Source organism: Falco punctatus (genome assembly GCF_963210335.1).
Source record: "Falco punctatus genome assembly, chromosome: 13".
Taxonomy (NCBI): Eukaryota; Metazoa; Chordata; class Aves; order Falconiformes; family Falconidae; genus Falco; species Falco punctatus.
Window position 1 is genome coordinate 25,899,642 of NC_137593.1, and position 21,034 is coordinate 25,920,675.

The 21,034-nt window shown below is 42.9% G+C and overlaps 1 protein-coding gene across 1 annotated transcript in view; it reads left to right on the forward strand.

The window, feature by feature from the left end:
• Nucleotides 1-5,220: 5,220 nt before the first annotated feature.
• Nucleotides 5,221-21,034, forward strand: part of HS6ST1 (heparan sulfate 6-O-sulfotransferase 1) — a 201,737-nt gene continuing 185,923 nt past the window's right edge. The window contains exon 1 of the mRNA XM_080409844.1: nucleotides 5,221-6,062. Coding sequence (XP_080265970.1) covers nucleotides 5,545-6,062 — 518 coding nt within the window. The 5' untranslated portion in view covers nucleotides 5,221-5,544. The remainder of the gene's footprint in view (nucleotides 6,063-21,034) is intronic.

Here is a 21,034-nt window from a genome sequence, read left to right on the forward strand (position 1 = left end):
GATCCACAGCATCCACATGAGAAGAGGGAATGGATAATATCACAACCACGTGGTCTGTGAAGGTAGTTTCAAAACTCAGATTTGGTCTCTGTAGCTGCTGAAGTTAGGCTTTACTTTGTTTAGGACTGCTGTTAGTGGCTTCACTGTTTTGATTCCTGCCAAGGATTTTAAGACTGACTTTGGTACCTTTCCAACAGCAGACCTTTCTCGTGGCCCTAAAAAAGTAGTGCAAGAGCCTGAAATCAGAACTGGACTGATGGGTTTGATAGATTTTATCAGCATTCAGCACCTTCTTCCCTATCTGAAAGGGAACTGTGCTGTACTTTAGGAACAGTGATCACATTGCTGGCTGTAAGAGCTCTCTGCTGGTGTGGCTATCCTACAGCATTAGTACTGAAGCCATAGCGTCTTTACACCAGTGCTTCCAAATTGCTATGGGTCTCCAACTAGAAGTACAGTTACTGTAGGAAAACAGTGTGTGAGTGCTGCCACTCTGTGCAAATGTGTATGGCTGAGAGCTGCTACTGATGCTGCAACAGCAGTGGATAAGCAAAATAAGTTTAGAAACCCCTGTTCTAAGCTTTGCTGTAGGTCTGAGCATTGATATTACAGGCCAATGGCTAAACACTATGATTTGTGACCCCTCACCATTCACTTGGTATGTGGTACACACACACGTCACCAAAGCAAATGAGAGTATTACATCCCCACTCTTCCTAAGGGAGCAGGAAAAAAAACCAACAACCTAGATTGGAATGAACAAGGTAAGTGGTTTGTTTCGACCTATTTGGGGTAACAGGGGGCTTATCCTTGGGAAACACAGTATATACACTCTTTTTTCTTTCTGGTGAGTGGTAGAACTTTTTTTAAGGTGCCTTTATTGAGATATTTTTTGGGGGTTGAAAGTGTTTAAAGAGGATTTTTTTACTGCTTTGCTTACCTAAGTTATACTAGTTCACAGCAAACTAGTTTAACTTCTGTGCTGAGAAGCCTTTAGGCTCCCCTTGCCTAATAAAGCTACTATTTATTTATTAGGTTTTGAGATAAGTATTTCATTGAGGTTTTGGTGGCAGAGGTAGTATGTGGTTTACATGTTTCCTACTGCTGTTTTCGCACAAGAGGCTTTCTATAATAAGCTGTACTCTCACTATATCTGAGTTTGTTCTCACTTCAGTATTAACTCAGATGTTGCTGTTCATCTGATTTCTAACTGCAAATACATAAACCTTGAGCTCATGTGTGTGTTAGTAATTTACATGCAAGTCCTGTTTGGGACCCATCCCATCACGTAGGTCTAAGAGCTAAGCCCAAGTGCTGCTTGCTCTCACTGTTGGTAACTGTGTGGATGCAAGCTAAACTATCTGAAGGCTTAGTCCTAGTGCCTGCATTCTGCAATTACTTGGAAATTAATTGGAAATTAATTACTTGGAGTCTGGAAGGGACAGGCTGCCCTTCTGGGAAGCAAAGTGAGGCCCTCAGAAGTCCCAGGTGAACACAGAGTTCCTGCAGCTTTTGGTATGATTTTAAAATGGATACCCAAACTGCTTGTGATGAGTAACTATGTCGTTGAGGTAACCTCCTTTGTGCTGGACATGAAGGTGCTATGAATTCGGAGGTTGAGTATCGCTATCTGAGGCTTGGTTGTGGAACAGGGGAGGCCTGGCAGGCTGCAGTATGAGAGTTTCCATGTGATTGTACAAACAGGGCAGAGATGGCGGATCCCAGCACACACTTGAATGACTGCAAGTTAAGCCATTAGGCAACTGAGGGCAGGCTTTATGCCAGGAAGGGACTGCAAATTTCATTTTTCCAAACTAGGATGCAAAGCACAGACACCAAAGTGTCAACAAACTTTTTCAGTGGGCTAAGGGGGATCTTTTCTTTGCATTTGCCCAGAAGAATGCAGAGAGGAAATCTGAAACCTATCTCCCCTAGTCCACAGGTTAGAGATAAAAATACAATTTTTTTTCTCTCTCTAAGATGCTTTCATTCTACACAAACATTTAGTTTTTAGGCATCCCAGTGACAGCAGTTCGTCACTGCCTCACAGGAAAGAGAAGAGTTCTGCTCCTAGTGTTAGTCCTCCTGTGAGGAACCCCAGACAAGGTGTAGGAAAGCCTAGGGAGAGGCTGGCTTAAGAGTTGAAGATTCAGCTTGCAAGGATGGTTAATGGCTAAATGCACGGTCCAGATGAGGTCAGAGAATAAACAGGCAGTAACAGGAGGTAACAGGAGGTAGCAGTAACAACTTGCATTTTTTGGATTTGTCACCTCTTTCTACTGTTATTTTCAATGCAAGAGCCAGGGAAAGTGTAGATCTTGCTATTTTAACTCCACTCACTCTTCTCTGATGCAAGAAACATGCTGATCTAAACTAGCACTGATGCAGCACTTGATGTTTAACTCCCCATGCAGCAAAGAAATACTCTACCATTGTCTTCAGTGGAATTTTATGCTGAGTATAAATACGGATTGATTTAAGTATTTGCTTAAGTGATCATCTCAGGTGAGTCATACCTGTAAGCACCTTTGAAATACAAGCATTTCAGAGCAGCATATAGAATTTCCAGGGAAGGATTCCACAGTTTCAGTAAAAATAAAAGCGTTGATCCCAGAGCTTTGGTTTTGCAGTGTCTCCAAGGCAGGATGTTGTGTACTTGTGTGGGTGGGTGCAGGTCGGAAGGGCACACACCTTCCCTACTTCCAGCATGTTTGCTGACCCCCACTTCTAGACGGAGGGTGCTGCGCTAACGAAAACAGCACATTTTTAGCTATAACTCTGTATTTTCCTTTGTGGTCTGTTTACCTTTCATGGATCATATTTTACTATGTTCTTTCACAAACTAACAGGCTCTATACTTACCACAAATATAAATCAGTAATGAAATTCACTGGAGTATCTCCATGTAACTAAAGAAAAAGGCCAAAATATATCTTACAGTTAAAACAATTAATTAACTATAAATAGCTCATGTAACTAGAATTAACTTAATGGTTGATTTCTTCATAGGTCTGTCATTTCTAAATATTTATACTTTTATAACTGCAGGCACACACACTGCAATCCTAAAATCTGCCCTGTGTTTTTTATGCTGCGGTGTATAGTCCAACCACATATGTAAACCTCACATATATGCCTGTATTTTACAGACCGTAATACCGATTTCAAAACTTCAAATTGGGTTTATGCTATGCTTCTGGATGTAGCTGAACTTTGTGTATAAGAATGACATCATTGTTTCTGGAGTAACCAGCCTACATGAAAAGAGGAAAATCAGAAGCAGACTTTTAAAAGAAAAATTTCAAACAAAATAAATGGTTTGAACACAACATATGATGCTTTTGGGTGCTATAAACATTTTATTGTTACTTGTTTGGGAAGAACTGCATAACTCACTGGGGCTCCACAACTTGTGAATAATGCAGCCATCTCAAAATCTAGCAGATTTATCAGTCACGGTGTTTGAATGAAAATCTGGGATCTCATTTCCTCCTAAGCCCTTATAAATTTGACCCAGTGTTTAACAACTGCATGCATTCCCTTATACTTGCATAAAACACAACTTGGATTAAAAAGTGTAATCTGAGGGGAATATTTTAGTGCTGGATCACTGAAATCTAGTCATAACTTCTATTTGAAAGAGCACCAGAAACTGAAGAAAACTGTCACCCATAGCAATACTTGCAGGAGACATGGTATTTCAGTTAGAGATTTTTGACTAGAAATTAACAATTGTTCATATTATTAATTCTGCATAGACGGTAATTCATGTCTATTGGAAGCGCCAGCATGACTGCCGTTACCCTGCGCCTTGCTGTGCTTTCTGACACGGGGCAATGTTTCATTGCCCATTTACATGCACCAGACGGTGATGTTCTGGGGTTGCCGGGCCGCCCTGTGGCAGTGAACCCCACCGGCCTCCCGGCACCGGCGAAGGACCCGCGCCAGGACCCTTCCTGCACCTGCCGGAGAGGCCTCTGCTCCGGGAAGGTGATGAAGCCCAGCCTTAAGCTCAGCGGCCGGCCTCTGTAGGTCCTTACTGTACTGTTCCTGGATCTCGACCTGCTAACTACTGCCCTACAGAGGACATCGGTGTAAGCCAGCGATGGACCCGGCAGCTCCTGGGTCTTCCAATGTTTTGCTTTACTTGCCAGACCACTGTATAGCAAATGAATTCTGCAGCAGCACCGCTGCCGCGTGGAAGGCTGCCCGGCACACCAGCAGAGCGCTTTTCGCTGGCAAAGTTTTCTGTAAATAACACCTCTGTTGATCTTTGCCTCAACTTCACCTATTATTATTCTCAAATTACATGGCTGCTGGTGGGCACAGGCCATCCATCCTGCTCGCAGCCATCCTCCTCCTCTGCGTGACCAGAGCATTCTCCTGTTGCATCCAGTTGCGACACTGCAACTACAGGCTTGTGGTGTCCCATGTGGCGGCCGCGGCGGGAGCAGACATGTGAGAAGACCTACTGCTATTTCCATGCAAATTTTCTCATTCCTAATAATTGTCGTTTCAAACAGGGAGTAGAAACCTAGCCCTCGAGGAGCACCGGGGCTCGCCTTACGGCACGAATTTTACGGTGGCAGAGAACGCCTGCCCCCAAAAGCGGGGGCAGCCTCGGGGCGCCGCAGCCACCTCGCAGCCCACCCGGCTCCGCGGCGCGAGTGATCCCAGCGGGTGGCCGGGGCGCCGGGGTCCGAGGCCCCAGTCGGCTGCGGGCGGCGCCGCCAGCCCGAGCCGGGCGCAGCGCGGGCCCGCTGTGTGCCCGCAGCCGGGCGGGCCGGGGCGGCTGCAGCCGGAGCCGCAGCCCGAGCCGGGGCCCGGTGCGTGCCCGCAGCCGGTGCCGCAGCCCGATCTGGGGGCTCGGTGTGTACCCGCAGCTAGGCGGGCCGGGGCGGCTGCAGGCGGAACCGCAGCCCCAGCCGGGGCCCGGTGTGTGCCCCCAGCCGGGCAGGCCGGGAGCGGGCAGAGCCGCCAGCCCGAGCCGGGGCGCGGTGCGTGCCCGCAGCCGGGCGGGCCGGGGCGGCGCGGCGGCGCTGTGCATGCCGGGCGCGGGGCGGCGCGGGCAGGAAGCGTTAGCTCCCGGCCGAGCCGAGTCCGTGTGCAGCCGGCGGCGGGGGCGGGCGCTGCCGCGCCGGTGCCGCTGGGGCTGGGGCACGGCGGAGCGCCGCGGCGGAGGCAGCGGCGGGATGGGGTTGGCTTCCTGAAGCGGGGGGAGGGCGGGAGGGGGCTGGTGTTGCATTTCGGTCCCTCTCCGCCCCCCTCCTGCTCCGCTCTTCCAAGTTCGCCGCGCTGCCGCGGCCCCTCCGGAGCGGCTGGCTGCGGGCTGCCCCTGCCCCGCTCCCGGCGCTGCCCGCGGCGGGGCGGGCGGGGACAGCGGGGAGCCGAGACGAGCCGGGGAGCGGCCCGCCGCCCCCGGGGAAGGCTCTGCTCCGGGGAGCAGCGGGGGGAGGCAGCTGGCACAGGCGCCGGGCTCTGCCGCCCGCCCCCCGACACCGCCGCCGTCTGCCCAGCGCTGGCAGCCCCGGGAGATGGTGACACATGAAGCGTGCGGGAAGGACCATGGTTGAGAGGACCAGCAAGTTCTTGCTGATCGTGGCCGTCTCGGTGTGCTTCATGCTTATCCTGTACCAGTACGTGGGGCCGGGGCTCAGCCTAGGTTCCCCCAGCGGCCGCTCCTACTCGGAGGAGCTGGACCTCTTTCCCACACCGGACCCGCACTACGTGAAGAAGTACTACTTCCCCGTGCGGGAGCTGGAGCGGGAGCTCGCCTTCGACATGAAGGGCGAGGACGTGATCGTCTTCCTGCACATCCAGAAGACCGGCGGCACCACCTTCGGCCGCCACCTGGTGCAGAACGTGCGGCTGGAGGTGCCCTGCGACTGCCGGCCCGGGCAGAAGAAGTGCACCTGCTACCGCCCCAACCGCCGGGAGACCTGGCTCTTCTCCCGCTTCTCCACGGGCTGGAGCTGCGGGCTGCACGCCGACTGGACCGAGCTCACCAACTGCGTGCCCGGAGTGCTGGACCGCCGGGAGAGCGCCGCCGCCAAGACGCCCAGGTACCGGCCCGCCGCCGGCTGCCCCTTCCCCGCTGCCCCCCGGGCCGCCCGCCCCCCGCCTGCCACCCCGGCGGAGCCCCCCGCCCCGTGCGGCGCAGCGTGCTACTAACGCGCTGTGCCCCAGCCTGCCCTGAGCCCTTCCTCCGCCGCTTCACCTGTTCTCCCCTCCCGTTCTCCAGGCTGTGCCCTGCACCGTCCCTCTGCATTCCCAGGCAAATACACCGCCCTGTCCCTCCCACGTACCCAGCGTACTGCACCCTCAGCCCCTGCTCTCCTGCTCCGGCAGCCTCTGTGGATCCTCTAGCAAGCCTATGTATTTGTGCCACTTGCTCTCTTCTGGAAACGTTTGGTCTTTTATCTTGGACCTCGCTTGCCAGCTTTTAGTATCCATTACACCATACTTTAGCCTCAAGCATCCCTTTGTAAATCGGCTTTGCCCTAACCTGTGCACCCCTTTTGCTCCAGCTCAAATTGTTCTCCAGCGCAACTGAGGAGAGGCACAGCAGCCTGCCAGGCTTCATGCTCACCTCCTTGTTTTACTCCCCTAGTCTGCCTGATAGTTCTTTTGCACGTTGCAGAAAACATTCCTTAAACACCCTTTCATATGTTCCTTGCGGTTTACCTTGATGGGAGACCTGAGGTGAAATCTTTTGGGAAAGGAGCTATCCTGTGCCTTGTTCCATGCATCTCCCTTGCCTGTGCACCAGGAGAGGGAGAGCCATCCTAAAGCACCTCTTGGTGCATCCCGGTTGAACACCCTGTGTATTTCTGCCCTCTTATGCCATGATTTCTCTGCCTTGGTCTCTTTATAAATTATAAGCTTCAGAGCAATTTTCTGTTTGACGTACTCTGGTAAAGGCTTGTATTAAGATCTCACAGATCATGTTCTTCTAGCTCAGCACAGGGTTTTTTTTTGGTTAGTTGCTATTTTTTTAAACATCGTGCACACCTTCCTTGACATACCAGTGTTATTATTATGAACTTTGTAATCTGTTTGCCTTAAAAGTTTCATTCTTAAAGGTGTTCAAGACCTTATGGTAACTTCTGCTTATGCCATATGCTTTATTTATATGCGTACTGTTAATACTATACATAAATCCCGTTTGTGAAAGTGGCCTTTTAAGAAAGTATATTTTAGCATCATAGTTCTTTTTTTTTCTCTGTGTTTTTTAAAAGCGATTTTTAATAATTTTTCTTTCACTAGAGCTGTGTGCAATTGCCAGGGTTCTTTATTGTCTCTGTCATGATTGCTGCTGTTTTCAGCCTGTTTCAGTGTTAGTCATCCAAGTACTATGCTCAGATTGCTGTCATGCTGCCTGACCCAGGAGCAGCAACCTCAAGTACGTATCTAAAGGGCTGAGTATTAAGGCTTTCCTGTGGTCTCTTATTTTATTAATAAGGTGCTTGAAACACCTAAAAGTAAAACATCCTCAGCTTCCGGTTGTTGAGATTTTAGTGAAGTGTTGTTAAAGAAAAATGCATAAAGTTCAAATTTGATTAAAAAAAAAATACCCGTTTTGTGAACCTTGGCACTTGGCTAGCAAACCATTAACCTTATATAAAGACTTGTGTGGTTTTATGAATTGTCTCAGAGCCTTGTGAGCTTCTGTTGGTAATTTTGCATTAAAATCTGCTATGTGTTCAGTATTTATCTATCTCATCCTGTTTAGCAGTTGTTTTTTTGTATAGGTACCTGAGAGCAGGGCACTTCAGCTGAGAAGTAGCAGTGAAATTCCTTACTGCAACTCATAGGAAGTTGAGAACCAGAAGCCTATTGCCTCATCTCAGGTGCTTGTAAATGAGAATTTCTTTGCCATTTGTTTTGGGACATCAGGAACTATATGCTTCTATATGCTACTTCACTATCTTGAATTTTGGATATGTAGGAAAAATAATTAATCCTGTCCCACTCCCTCATGTCTGCGCATATCCAGAGATAGTTCAGCTTAATGTGGTCTCAGTACTTTCCATTAAATCTAAATCAGAACTTTGTGTTCAGCAGTGTAAGAGAAATGATGTGTAATTTTAGATAATACAAGGTTTACCATCTTGGTCTGTTTAACAAAAACCAGAATTTACTGTTGATTGTATCGTGGGGATGGTTTTGGTGCAATGAAGATCTGCTGGTTATTTTAGTAATACTGTCCTAGGATCCTGCTCTGTTGTACTGCAGTCCAGTTTAGTACGCACCGTCGCCAAACTGTTATTTCATGGCTAAGAAAATTGGGAATAAGAGACAAGCCATGCTTGTTTAAAATAAAAATATGATGTATTTTCTTTGTTAGAAAAAGGATAGTCTTGTTATGTCCATTACAATAAGAGCAATATAACTTTATTTCTCCATTGTGAATGTTGGATTTCTTATGTTGAAACAGAACATGGTTTTACATAAGGCATATGCTAGAGAGGCTACTGTTTTATAATGCAACTGAACTATGAAAACTTACCTCCTTTTGGAAAAGAAAAAAAAATAAGAAAAAGGAGTGGCAAACAACTATTGCAACAGGGTTAACTCAGAGTCTAGTAGTATCTACTCAGGGTTTTGGAGTGTGATCTTCAAATTCAGCTTTTAAACCTAATATACTGGCCTCTGCATTTGCCACTTAATGCGAAGTTTAAATCGTTGTGCTTCCAACTATATGTTTATCCTCCAAAACAAAACAGCTATCTAGTGATTACAGATAAATCTGCCTTCTAGTGAATGTTGGAAAGCATGAAGGGCATTCGGTATTGCCCACAAGTACAAATCATGAGCTTAAAGCTGTTAACTTTGTAAGGAATGCAGTTTTGTCACTGCACAGTGCCCTATTGCACTACATTCCATAACCTGTGCATGGTACATAAATTTACAATGCGATTGCTCTTTTTATTGTTCTGCTGTTCTGTGTTAGACTTAATGATTAGGAGCCCTACATTGCCCAAGACTGCAATTTTTTTTTTCTTTCTGTCTTTCTTTTGCATTGTTGTAGTAAGCAGTTAGAGACGGGTGTTTTAGCTGTAATGGGTCAGCACTCTACAAAAAAAAAAAAAAAATCAAATTACTGTTTCTCATCCCCCTCCTGCCCCCCCCAACTAGTGACTTTCTCTGTTTTGTATTCAGAAGACTTCTGGACAGGCACTTCTTGAAGCAAATGTTATGTTTTATACACAGCCAGTAAAAGAAAGAGATTGATTTGTTTGGGGGCTGTAAAACTTGGGACTCCAAGGAACTCTGAAGCTGGCTATGTTTATCAGTTAAAGTGCTTAGCTGCAGTTCTCTTCATGGCTGTAGTAGAGGGCAGATTCCGAGATTTTGGGATTGGAGGCCTATTTATTCCTTGTACTGTTAGGCATAAATAACCACTACAAAATACTTTAAAAGCAGTAATACTAGGATGCGTGCTTTGAGTCATCATGATGGTATTTCAGAAAGCAGTTTCTGTGAACTGCTCCCTTAAATTTGTCTCACCTAAAACTGCAGGAGAACTAATCTCTTAAGTTGATTCTGAAAAAAAGCCAAACTCAATTCTTTAATTTGACTTCCAGAATTAGAAAAATCTGTGCAGTGCTCCACTAGTAACTTGTCTGTCACCTCTGTTAAAGGATTGAATGAGAGCCCTTGGAAGTGTTGGAAAGGTTCCCTTGTTAGCCTCTGGAGGAAATGTGATTCAGTGCCCTTCTGGCTGCATCCTTCTTCCATGCTCCTAACACAAGAGCAGAGCTAGATGTTCTGAGGTTGTCCTTGTAGGACACTTCATGCGTGAGCTTAACTCTGATGTAATGTGCTGCAGAAACAATAAAACAAATAAATCACACTGAAGGAATCAGACGTGTTTCCTCTCCTACTTCTCAAAAAAAAACAACCAACCCACCAACAAAACCAACAACTCAAACCCAAACAACCCAGGCTTTGTTGTTATCCTACTGGTTTCTTCTGCCTCATGAAAACAAGAGCATTTAAGAAGGCATTTTCCTGAAGATACATAATTCATGTGCAAAGGATTTTAAGGCTCCTTTAAAACTACATTTTGTGCAAGCTCCCTGTTGCTGTGGAGAACCCATGTACTTGGTGGAGTGCTGGAAGGGCATTGCTGGCTCTGTGCTCCCGCCGCTCACATGCGTGCTCTGCATTCTGTTATGCTGTTTCAAGCACTGGGTAGATTTTTATTTTTTTTAATTTTTTTTTAATGCAGCACCTCAAGACACTAGCTTAGTCTTGGCTTTGTGTATGTGTTTCGATGCTAGTCTGTCATAGAAGTTTGGTTTCTGAGTTCATCTATGGACAAAAAAGTGACAGTAGTATTTCTTGGTGATTGTGAAAGTATGTGTATGCTTCCAATTTCAATACTTTTTTTTTTGTTCTTTTTTTTTTTTTCTTTTTTCCCTCTCAAGATTTCATATGCTTTAGAAATAAAAAAATCGATACTTTTATGTAAGAAATCTATGGCAGGTTAGTAAAACCTGCCATTAAACAGATCAGCCCAAGGTTTAGCATCTTTCTGGTAAGCTATTTAAAGCTTATGTTTTGGGTTAGGTTTGTTTTTTGGTTTTGGTTTTTTTTTTTAAGAAACCATTAACAGGGCTCAGCAGTTTGTTAGTTTGATTTTTTTGAAGTGTGAACTTTCACAGCTTCCAACCACATATCTGTCCCTTTGCAGGGATCTGTTCTTGATGAGGATTTTATTATATGTGTGCTTAGGAGCTGCAGAGACACATTGTCAAGAGACCAACTGTTTGAGAATGAAAGGCTTTACCAAATCATTTTTATAATATTAGCACTTTTTAAAAGCTTAGGCTTATCATTCTTTGTGGATCTGTGTGTATGCTGGGGGTTGTGAAATACCTGTCTGCAGAGAGCAAGGGGCATTTTATCCACTCACTAGTTCGACTCAGACTTATTTCCCCACTAATCTTTAAGAGAAACATCAATATAAGGCTATTTTCGGTAGCCTGAGTCTTCTCTCAAATCCTTAGCATGTGGAGTATTTTAAAGCCTACTCTCTGACATGAGACCTTTTGCATCTGGTTGTGCTCACCCATAAAGCCAGGTTGGTCTTTCAGAGCCAAACAATTCTGAAGGGCCAGATAGTTTTGTAGTGACAATCTTCAAATGTGACATAAGTGACTGAAAGTCACTGAAAGTTGGAACTCTTCAAGTAGCTGCTTTAAGTTTAAGGTACTGTATGTCTCTGAGCTTAAGAGTTTTGGCTAGTATACTAGGTTTAATTACTCTGCCAACAAAAGTAAAAAATAGGAAAAGCAAAAGGATGTGTCCTTAGATATGTTCCTGCTTGAGTGTATACTTACACTAACCTGGCTTTGCAAAACGATGCATTTGGCTGTTTTTCATTAATCTTTAAACAAAAGTTGCATCATAACATAGTAATTTTGGTTTTTCTGCTTAGAAGTTTGCAAACGCTCTTTAGATAGACCTCAGATTTTGCCTTTTTGCCCTTATCATATCCCACTCTACAAACAAAAATGTATGCTATTCTGAGTAAAACCTGTGCTATCACTTTTAAAAAAAAAAACAAACAACAATTCAGAAATAACTATTTTAGAAGAGATGTTTTGAATTTTATTAATAGCTGAACTGGGTGCTTTCATATATACTCCCAGTATAATGACAGTTTTTAAGAAACAGTCCTCTGCAGATGCACAGCTGAAGTATTCCACCACACTAGTGCATGCAAATTTTTGGGGGTTAATTACTTGGAGATTACAGTTTGTAATATTTTATGTGAAACGTCTTGGCCAAAGCAATGCCATGCTCTGTTTTCAGGGCTCTGCTGAATGGTCCTATTTTGTCAGTTTGAAATGGCAAATAGAGGGCCTGTATCACTCACTGAATAATTTTTGTGTGTATGTGTGCATCTCTTCCAAACTAATGTGACCCTGAGCAATTTCACCTTGTGAACTTTGTGTTGCATCTTGAAAGAAATCTGTGATTTAAGAAAATTGATGTGATTTAAGAAAATTTGAGTTTATTAGTACTGTAGGGGCTTTAGGTGAAAAATAACCTGTGATGTGCAAGTGTGTGAATTTGGTGTTGTCTGATAGAATAGCTGCAGATTTACCTGGTGTGACTGAGTAGGGCATGCCTGAGTGTGTGTGCTGAGGCCTCTTCCCTGCAGAAAACTGAAGATCTGTAGTTGGATATTAGGATGTGAACTCGAAGAGGTCATATTGCCTCTTAAGAAAGCATTGCTAGAGGAGATTATGTTATAACTTGGAGCTTATTACAATACTGCCTTCCCTCTGGGCCATCTGTTCCTTCTAGGAAGGAGGAAGAGATTAGCCTCCTCTTGTGGCCTCTTCCTTCATTGATTTGCAGGGTTAGATTTAATGGGTGTTTTCAGCAGTCAGCAGAAGCTTTTGGCAGCCTGTTGTAGAAATTGGAGGAGCGTAACCTGGAACCCGTTTTCTAGAAAGTAATTCAGGATATGCGAGCCCAGAGTTATTTCATAGGTTAAATTGATGTGCCTTACCTGAGTCATATTTGGATGCAATGCTCGTCAGAGTCCTGCATGACTCCTTGCCAACATGTTCCTGACCCAAATGTTAGTCACAACAGTGACAAGCAAAGCCACAGAAGCATCATGACAGACATTAGTCAAAGGGGTTTTGGTTGTGGCTGTGGTATTCTTGTTACTGTGACCTGGAAGCAAAGAGTAACTGTACGGAGAGAACACGCTGATTTAAAATTCATTTAGGCATATCTGGCTTATTGAATTTATCACACGCATTCTGAGTCTCCCTACTGTACACCGTGCTGTCTTTTACAGTTTATGTCTTTTGTACATCTCAAAAAGTGGGAAAGCAGCATGGGCAGTTGCCTTCAGTCATTCATGGAACCAAGGTCACTGATTCATGTCTCTTTATTTTAAACTTCCAGTTATTTGGCAGCAGCTTTACCAAATTGTGGTAGTAATGCTTTAAATAGGTAACATTTTGTCAGTGAATACTTGGGCTCGTGCATGCTTTAGAAAGGCAAAGTGACATAGTCTTAACTCCACAAAGCTTATCTTTGTCTGTATTTCCAGAAAGTATTAAAGCAGGGAGAAGTTTTCCATTATTGGCTGAAACTGTGCTTTGTCAAGCAAAGCTGAAGCATGGTCTTTAATTCCTAATAATCACAAATGTGATAGCTGCCAAGTCAAGATTTTTTGATGGAGTCGTGCTTGATGTGAATGGAAGGGAAGGATGCTTAAATATCGGAAGCAAATGTCATCCTAAACAAAGATGTTAGTGTGTTTAAAGAGTATATGAAGTACAGGAGGAACACAGAGCTGAAGGCCATTACAAATTCTCTCGTTTCTGAAATAGTGGTTTACCTTAAAAATAAAAAAAACAATTTCTACTTTAGAAAAAGTAATTAAAATAGAATTGATGAGGAAAAAACCACTAGCGTAGATTCAAGGCGACACAGTTTCTGTAATCACTATTTGGTGTATTTTTGTTCACCCTTCTATTTCCGTAACAGAGCACTCTGCTAAGAATCCAATCTTTAGAATCTCTCTGAAGAGTCCTTTGGAGATTATTGCCACAAAGACACAAAGTGTGTTAAACACCTTTGTACTGTAGCATGTCAAGCTTCAGATCTGAAGAGGATGCTTCAGTCAGTCTTGTATGTTACTGCCAAAGGAGGAGCTATTTACCAATGCAAGGCTATTGGAGCCTGAGATGTCTCGTGACTGGAAAAAGTGTTTTCAGGAAAGGTGCATGCAGAGAGACGTCAGATGAAAAGCAAATAATATGCTTAATGGGATTTAGTTGTTTCTAGTTGTATTAAATAGCACACATCCATTCATTTCTGTGTTTAGCCTCAGAAGTATGATGTACTATACTGAATGCTGCCTCATCCACAAACTGCTCAGTAGACCTAAGGATATGAAATATTCTTGGGCATCTCTGTTCTGATGAGGCATCCAGAGAGGATTAAGAATCTCCTGTTGTCCACCTCTAACTGTAACCGGAACTTCTTAGCAGTACTAATTCTGTAGCTCTTTCCCCTGTATAATTCAAAGCTTCTTACAAAGTATACGGTAAATAGCACCCGATGTTCCATACATGCACAACCTAAAACAACTCTTACTGATCAGTCTTAGAGCTGGCTTTGACCGTAAATCTCAGAATTTTTATATTAATTTACAGACTTTTCCTGTCCAGTGACTTTGTCTCTTTCAGAAGCAACTGGTTTCTTAGCATGTTATTACTACTTTGCTCTGTACTTCCTTCCACCTTATTAATGGTAAATTCTACATAATAGCTCACCTATGTTTTTATAGAGGAAATATTTCACAATTTCCTGCCAATTTAAACAAGAAAACAGTGATTTGCAATTAACTTTTTATGGCCTGACTCTGTGTTTTGCTTCATAACTAATCTCCAGCCTATTAAGCAGAGATTCTTTGATTACACCTCACTGTAGACTGAAATATTATCATTTCTTTTATGGAGCTCTTCTATGCGAGTGGGGAGACCTCTGAGCTTCCTGAGCTGCCTTTGCATTTTTGTTTTTAAATTATACCAAATTTCCTTTTTGGATAACATTACTCTTGAAGTACTAACAAGATGATTTAAGATTTTCTGGCCAAATAGCACTGCTTAGAGTTTCAAAATGCCTGGTGACTTTTCATTGTCTGATTTCAGATACCTTGAAAGGGGCCTGATTTCTGGACAAGTGCTAGAGAAGTAGAAGTGCTGCCTTTTGAAAACTCCTTCCATGTATTGGAGTTACCCTATTTTAGCTTTAGTTCTTGAGTTAATTAGTTGTACACATGTATAAGATACCTGATTACAGAGAAATAGTGACTTTTGAAGGAAGAATTTGTGAAGTGCATGCATTGTTCTTTCCTTTTTATTTTAAACAGCTAAAAGAAAAAAGTCTTTTTTGTTTTTTTTCCTCTCAGGTCTCTCAGAAAGTTTAAATGTCCAAATAAATACTGTAAAAATAGAATTGACTTTTTTGTTTCAACTAACAGCTCTTGCTGCCGTGACCCCCTTGCTCTCAGTAAAGATTTTAGTTAGGATACCTGTGACCCTGTATCAAAGCGTTGGGGAAAAAATCAATGTCTCATAGCTAAGACAAACAGCAGCAGCATGCTGACTCACCAGTTTCCTGACAGGTTTTGCTTTCCTAGTGGAGATGGAAAAGAACAAGGAGCACAAGAATTGCAGAGTATAATCATAATCAGCCAACCATCCCTTCTGTTAACGTGCCTTAAATCATAAAAGACAGGATTACCTTCTGTTCTTTGCCTCCTTCTCTTCTTTTTCTTGCCACCTGTACCTTTTTTTAGGTCTTTGAAAGAGAAAATACATATGTGACTTGGGTAGTTTTGCAAGGAGGAAGTCTGAACGGTTTTATCCTGGCTGTTGACGCAAGTACAGTAGGGGTCATTTAGATTAAAACCCCCATTAAGGGAAATACTTCATCCATTGTGTACTGTACATGACAGCTGGTACATATGCATGGGAACTCTTTAAGATAAGGAAATGCCTTAGCATCTTTTCTAGAGAACAAAACTGGAACTTCTTGTCCCAAGTATCTGAGTGGAGTTTCCATCACTGACTATAGTGTTGTGGTTGCTGTCGTTATTTGCAACACATCCAATATAAATAACCTTGAGCCTTTTTTTGATCTGAAGTTTTCCTTTGATTAATTTGACCAGATTTTCATATATGTTTAAAATAGCATCTTTCAAGTGTATACATAGCCTGACTCCAGTAGAGCCTTAGACTTGGGCAAAGACTTCACCACTATTTTCACCGTTATTGTGGTAAGGGCATGTATTTTTAACAGACATATTGTGTTATGTGTATCAGAATTCCTACTGTTGCTACTGGTAGCTTTGATTTTGAAATGTATTATTTTGCTGAAGACTAATGACTCAGTATTGCCCTTTTTAATTCAAACCATTATTCAGGCAGCATTTAATCCTGCTCTTTCTCCTGTACTTTGCAAACAGGCTTTGTCTGAGCAGTGTGTTATTTCTTCATAATATCTGAACAGCCTTTATTTTCTGTTCTGTGAACTGACACTTCCCTCCAGGCTGGCATCTTCTGGCGCCTTGATGACTTCAATACTACCTTCCTGAACCTGATAACTGAAATCTTGCTCTTTCACTTTAGAGATTTTTTTGCTGCCTAACCCTTTTCACTCTCACAATTTACTAGAAGTAGGACTTGAACTCTGAATCAGCCATTAGTCCCCTCTTCCATCACATCTTGAATTTTCAGGCAGGTAGTCACACTTTTGAATATGCCCAATGTGTTTATCAAGGGAGAGGTCTCCTATCTTGAAATGCAGTTCCTTGGTGGTTGTTCATGACTAAGAGCTCATGAACCTGTGCTATTCTACACACGATGAATGCTATTACCAATTAAAAAGGTTAGCATTGGTATTTTGATTAGACAGCCTCAGAAATGTTTGGTGCTGAAGCAGGAGCTGAAATGCTAGGGTGGTTTTCTGTCGTATGCTTAGTTTACCTGAAGGCTGTGTCATCTTTGCTTAGATGCCCATGACTTGACTCTTCATTCTGTGGTGTACCAGCCATGGTCAAAGTAGTCCTCTATGCCTAGAAAGTCCTTCAATGTGCTGCAAACCCTCTGGTTGCTTTTTGGGTGCTTCTAAACTAATCACTTAATAAAGAAGCTAAATCCGCTATATTTTCATAGGGAAAATGTGTTTAATAGGATGTATTACTCTCTGAATGCTTTATACTCTTGCAAGACATCAGGTGCTTTGTTGAATTAGGGTCAGTCAGAAGAGGGTGAAATAATTTACTTAAACCTCGTGCTTGTTTTTTAGCGTGCTTTTTTTTTTAACCAAAATTTCATCTCATAACTGTGTGTGATCACCTTCATCCACCTTTCTTAGTCATGATGTGAATGTTGTCCGTTTACCGTTTGCATGCATTTAAGAGTTTCTGACACTGAGTAGACTAGCAGCTTGAGGCCTAACATGGCAGGAAGTAGCTACAAAAATGTCCTGTGTTTTTTTTTCTATACTTAATTTGCAGACTTCTGACAGAGAAGATGGTCGTACTCCAGCACTGTGAACCCTGCACGTTCCAGAATATGAAAAGAAAATCCATGCATCTGTTTTCAAATGCTGGTTGTGTCCTGAGTTTTTTTGCTTGGAGTTCTTGAATAGCCCCTTTTGTAATAGGTCAGAAAGTTTTAGGTTTACAAAACATAACTATGCCAACATCAGAAACAACTGGTAATCTCAACAGTCAAATTTAATACAGTCAATAAACTTAAATCTTTTGAGTGAGGTATTACCATCTTAGGATGAGCTTCTTAACACTACTCAGAAAGGGTTGTTTTCATGACATCTACTAAATTGGATGAAGCTGACATCTGTTTGTGCAGCCAGTCATACATAGCAAACACATGTAGTACAGAAGCTCAAAAATAGCCAATTACTATTTTCAGCAGTTACACTTTAATAGCCAGTTACCAATTTTCAACCCAAGTGTTCAGAAGTCAGTGAGGCTCCAAGCAGACAAGTGCACTAGCAGTTGATATCAGAGCATCTTTTTTTTTTTTTTTTTAAGAAAATGCCAGCTCCAAACATTGAAATGATAAAACAAAATTCACTAAATGATACGCAAGTTTTGAAAAAAACTTTTTTAAAAACAACCCTGTCGTTGACTGTTTCTAGTAAGAGAGGGCTAGCTGTAGTTCATCTCTTACTTGTGACACGGGGGTGCTAATAACAGACTGAAAACCAGCTGCCACAACTCTAGTAGTATGAACTTGGATTTGGTAAAATGTCATGAGGACTGATGCGCCCCCTGCCAAAAACGGAATATCAGGAAGTTTGATGGTGGGAAGAGTTTACTTAACTTCTGGTTGTAAAAGGAGCATCTGAGGTTTGGGACGGAATTAAAATGAAATAACCGGTCCATAACTGGGGGTGAGGAAGAAAGAAGAAGCCCTAGGCACCTTGTGTTGACTAGGATTTTCAGATATTAGATGGCTTGTTAGTTACAATAAGGGTTTTTGTTAAATAACCATATATTCTTTTATCTTAGTGAAGATGTAGTTTGAATTTCTTGCCTTTCTTCCCACCAAATTGCTTTACCTTGGGAGTTCGGTAGGATTTGATGCTGAAACTGTGTGTAATTCTTTAAAGGAATAATACTGGACTATGACGTGCAAGAAAAATACTTGAAAAGTCTTGTCTGAATAAAATCAGTGTGTAAGACAACTAGCTTAGTAAATTTTAAAGGCATTTGTCCCTGACTTCTAAAACATATTTAGATGTTTAACTGGCAACTTCTGAGAATATATTTTTATAATTTGGGTAACTCCTTGGAAAAATAAATTGGCAAGTTCTGTGTAACTTTTTAACTTTTTTCTCAGTTGTTAGCTGCCTTGAGACAACTGAGAAGGTCGTGGATTTGCCTTCAGCTAGTTTGAAGGTTTTCCATGCTGTAACATGCTGCTTATAGCAGCTTCTGTGATGTGGTGATGCAGTGAAGAAGGTGTCTCTCCCTGAAACCCTAATCAAAGCTCAAGGGAGGTCTCAAAAATCAGTATTAGTGCTTTGAAATGGATTAACTTGTGGTGGCTGTGATACAGAGGTTTTACACTGTCCTTTCAGTTTTCTCAGTTTGGGGTACAGGTTCCTGTGGAATAAGGTAGTGGTGTGGTAAATGAGTGGTTTGGTGTGGCCGAACAGGGTGTTGCAGGAGGGAAAGGTATCATGTGTCCGTGCTGCCTGGAGGTGGCTGACATTGCGTGTCCTGGAGTATCCTGCTTGCTCAAGCAGGGGTGAAGCAGTATCGCTTTCAGGGCCTGCTAGTCAGTTGTATCTGTCAGGTCTTCCTCGAACTTTCTCTTGTCAGAAACATTACTGAAGATTTCTCTGGATTCTGCTCATGCCAGCAGTTCTCACCTAGGTGTTAACCTGCTTCTGACAGCAGTTCCTGGGAAGAAACATTCCTGTAGTTAGCTGAAATGTTTCCACTGTGCTTGTAACCATAGCTGTCAGCAGGAGAAATACACTTGTTTTGTCTAAACCTTTGAAATTGGTCGATGAAAACAGTTTTGTTTACCCTAATAGGATTTCACCAACTGGAAAGCAGTAGGAAACTGTCCATCCCATTTCCATCCCAGCAAAAGGCCCAGCCAGGGCTGTGGAAGTTGTGTATTACAAAAGCTGGATTGTCGCCCATATTATTAGGTACTTCAGGGAAGCTAGTAGAAATTGTTCTTATCCTGGCTGCCTGTCCCAGCTTGCTCAGGCAAGTTTTCATGTTTGTTTGACAATGCTAAGGCTGGGTTATGCACACTATTTGCACAGCCAGCTTTCATGTTGCTAAACTGTAAGGTGATACGTGCATGCGCGTGTGTGTGTGTGTACTGGATTTTGCAACTGTTCCACACAGGTTTTATATTCCTCCCAGACAGTTGAGCTCTCAAGCTCTCTTCTCTCATGATGTCTGGGGGAACCAGACATTATTCCCCACCACGTCACCAAAGTTGTTAAGAGAGCTTTTGCTTTGTGACTGGCCCAGCACAGCAGCATGTGAAGGAAGCAGCACCAACAGCAAACTCTCTTGGTGCACAAAAAGGGAAGATTCTGGCTAATACTGGGATGTCAGTTTGTATTTTTGACTAGCCCAGGCATCATCTGTAAAAGGCAGCAGAGAACTTTGCCTACTTTTCATATCCAGGGCAAATACTGCTTGCTACCTGACCTGAAGTATTTTAACAGTAGTTATCTTGTATTGTATTATCTGTTGTATGTTGTACCATGGAGCTCTTTTGAAATAGGTTACCTGCACAAAAATGAAAAAATGTATCTCATTAGTTTCCCAGTCTTGAAACCACCGATGATGAAGCTGTTACCTATCAAAGGTATAAAGGGCTGTTCTTGAAGAGCATATACATGGGATGTGCATGTGTGCATATATCTCTTCAAATTCCTCTGCAGTATAACTGTTAATTCCTGTGCCATGCTAGGCTGGGATATTATGTGTTCTTTTTATGAATGCAGAGAGAGGTGAAGGTTAAACCACTCGCCATGGGATACAGCAAGGCACCAGATCTAGAATTACAGTATGTGCATGTTGAGGGCTCATCCATGTGCTTACTCTAGTAGGTTATGCCTCACCATGAGGAGGGTTGTATGGTCTTCCCTGTCTCAGGATCTGTGGAAGGAGTGAGCTTGGACTGGACTGCGTAGCAAGGTAGCTGTGAGAGATTTTGTCACACAATCAGATGTTATAAGTAAAGATCTTCTAAATCGTTTTTCTAAATATCCTGAAACAAATGAAGAAATGAATCTTCTTGCAGGCTGTCCATAGCATGACTGCTTCCATTTGGAAAGAGCTTTCCCCTGAGGCTTTCTCTTGAAAGGCCTTGATGAAAGCATTTTCTTCCTTGTACTCTAACTAATGTTGGAGGGGGAGGACTTGATGCTTGAGGTGTAGTTGGACTGTAATGACAGTATAAATTACAATAGGAAGGGTGCAACTGCAATTTCTGAAACTTGCTGGATGAAAAATAGTTTCTCTTACATACTACATAGATAGTGGTTAGCTATGATAAAGCACTGGTTATATGTGTAACACCCAGCTGGAAATCTTGCAGAAATTGAAGGATGGATTCTTTGAACATTTGGGAGATGTGGGCTGCTTGGTCTGCCAGATACTTCAGGCAGGATGAGTCCACCCCTTTCCTAACTGCTGTATTTCCTGACTTCTGAAGTTATTTGGGGGCCGTCATGAAAAGTCTGTTTTCTGGATTGAAGCCTGACCAATCCTAAATCTGGAAATAACTGCTCATGAGAACAAAAAGAACTATATATTATATTTGTCAACTATAGTATTGTGGGTAAGTGAGATTTAGAGACGCTTGCCTGATGCGGAAAGGATCTTATTTCTCTTAAGGAAATCAGTAGAATTAATTACATACAGAGGAATTCATATGGCTCTTTACCCCTTCTTTTCATGGGAATGTACATTTGTGTTGAG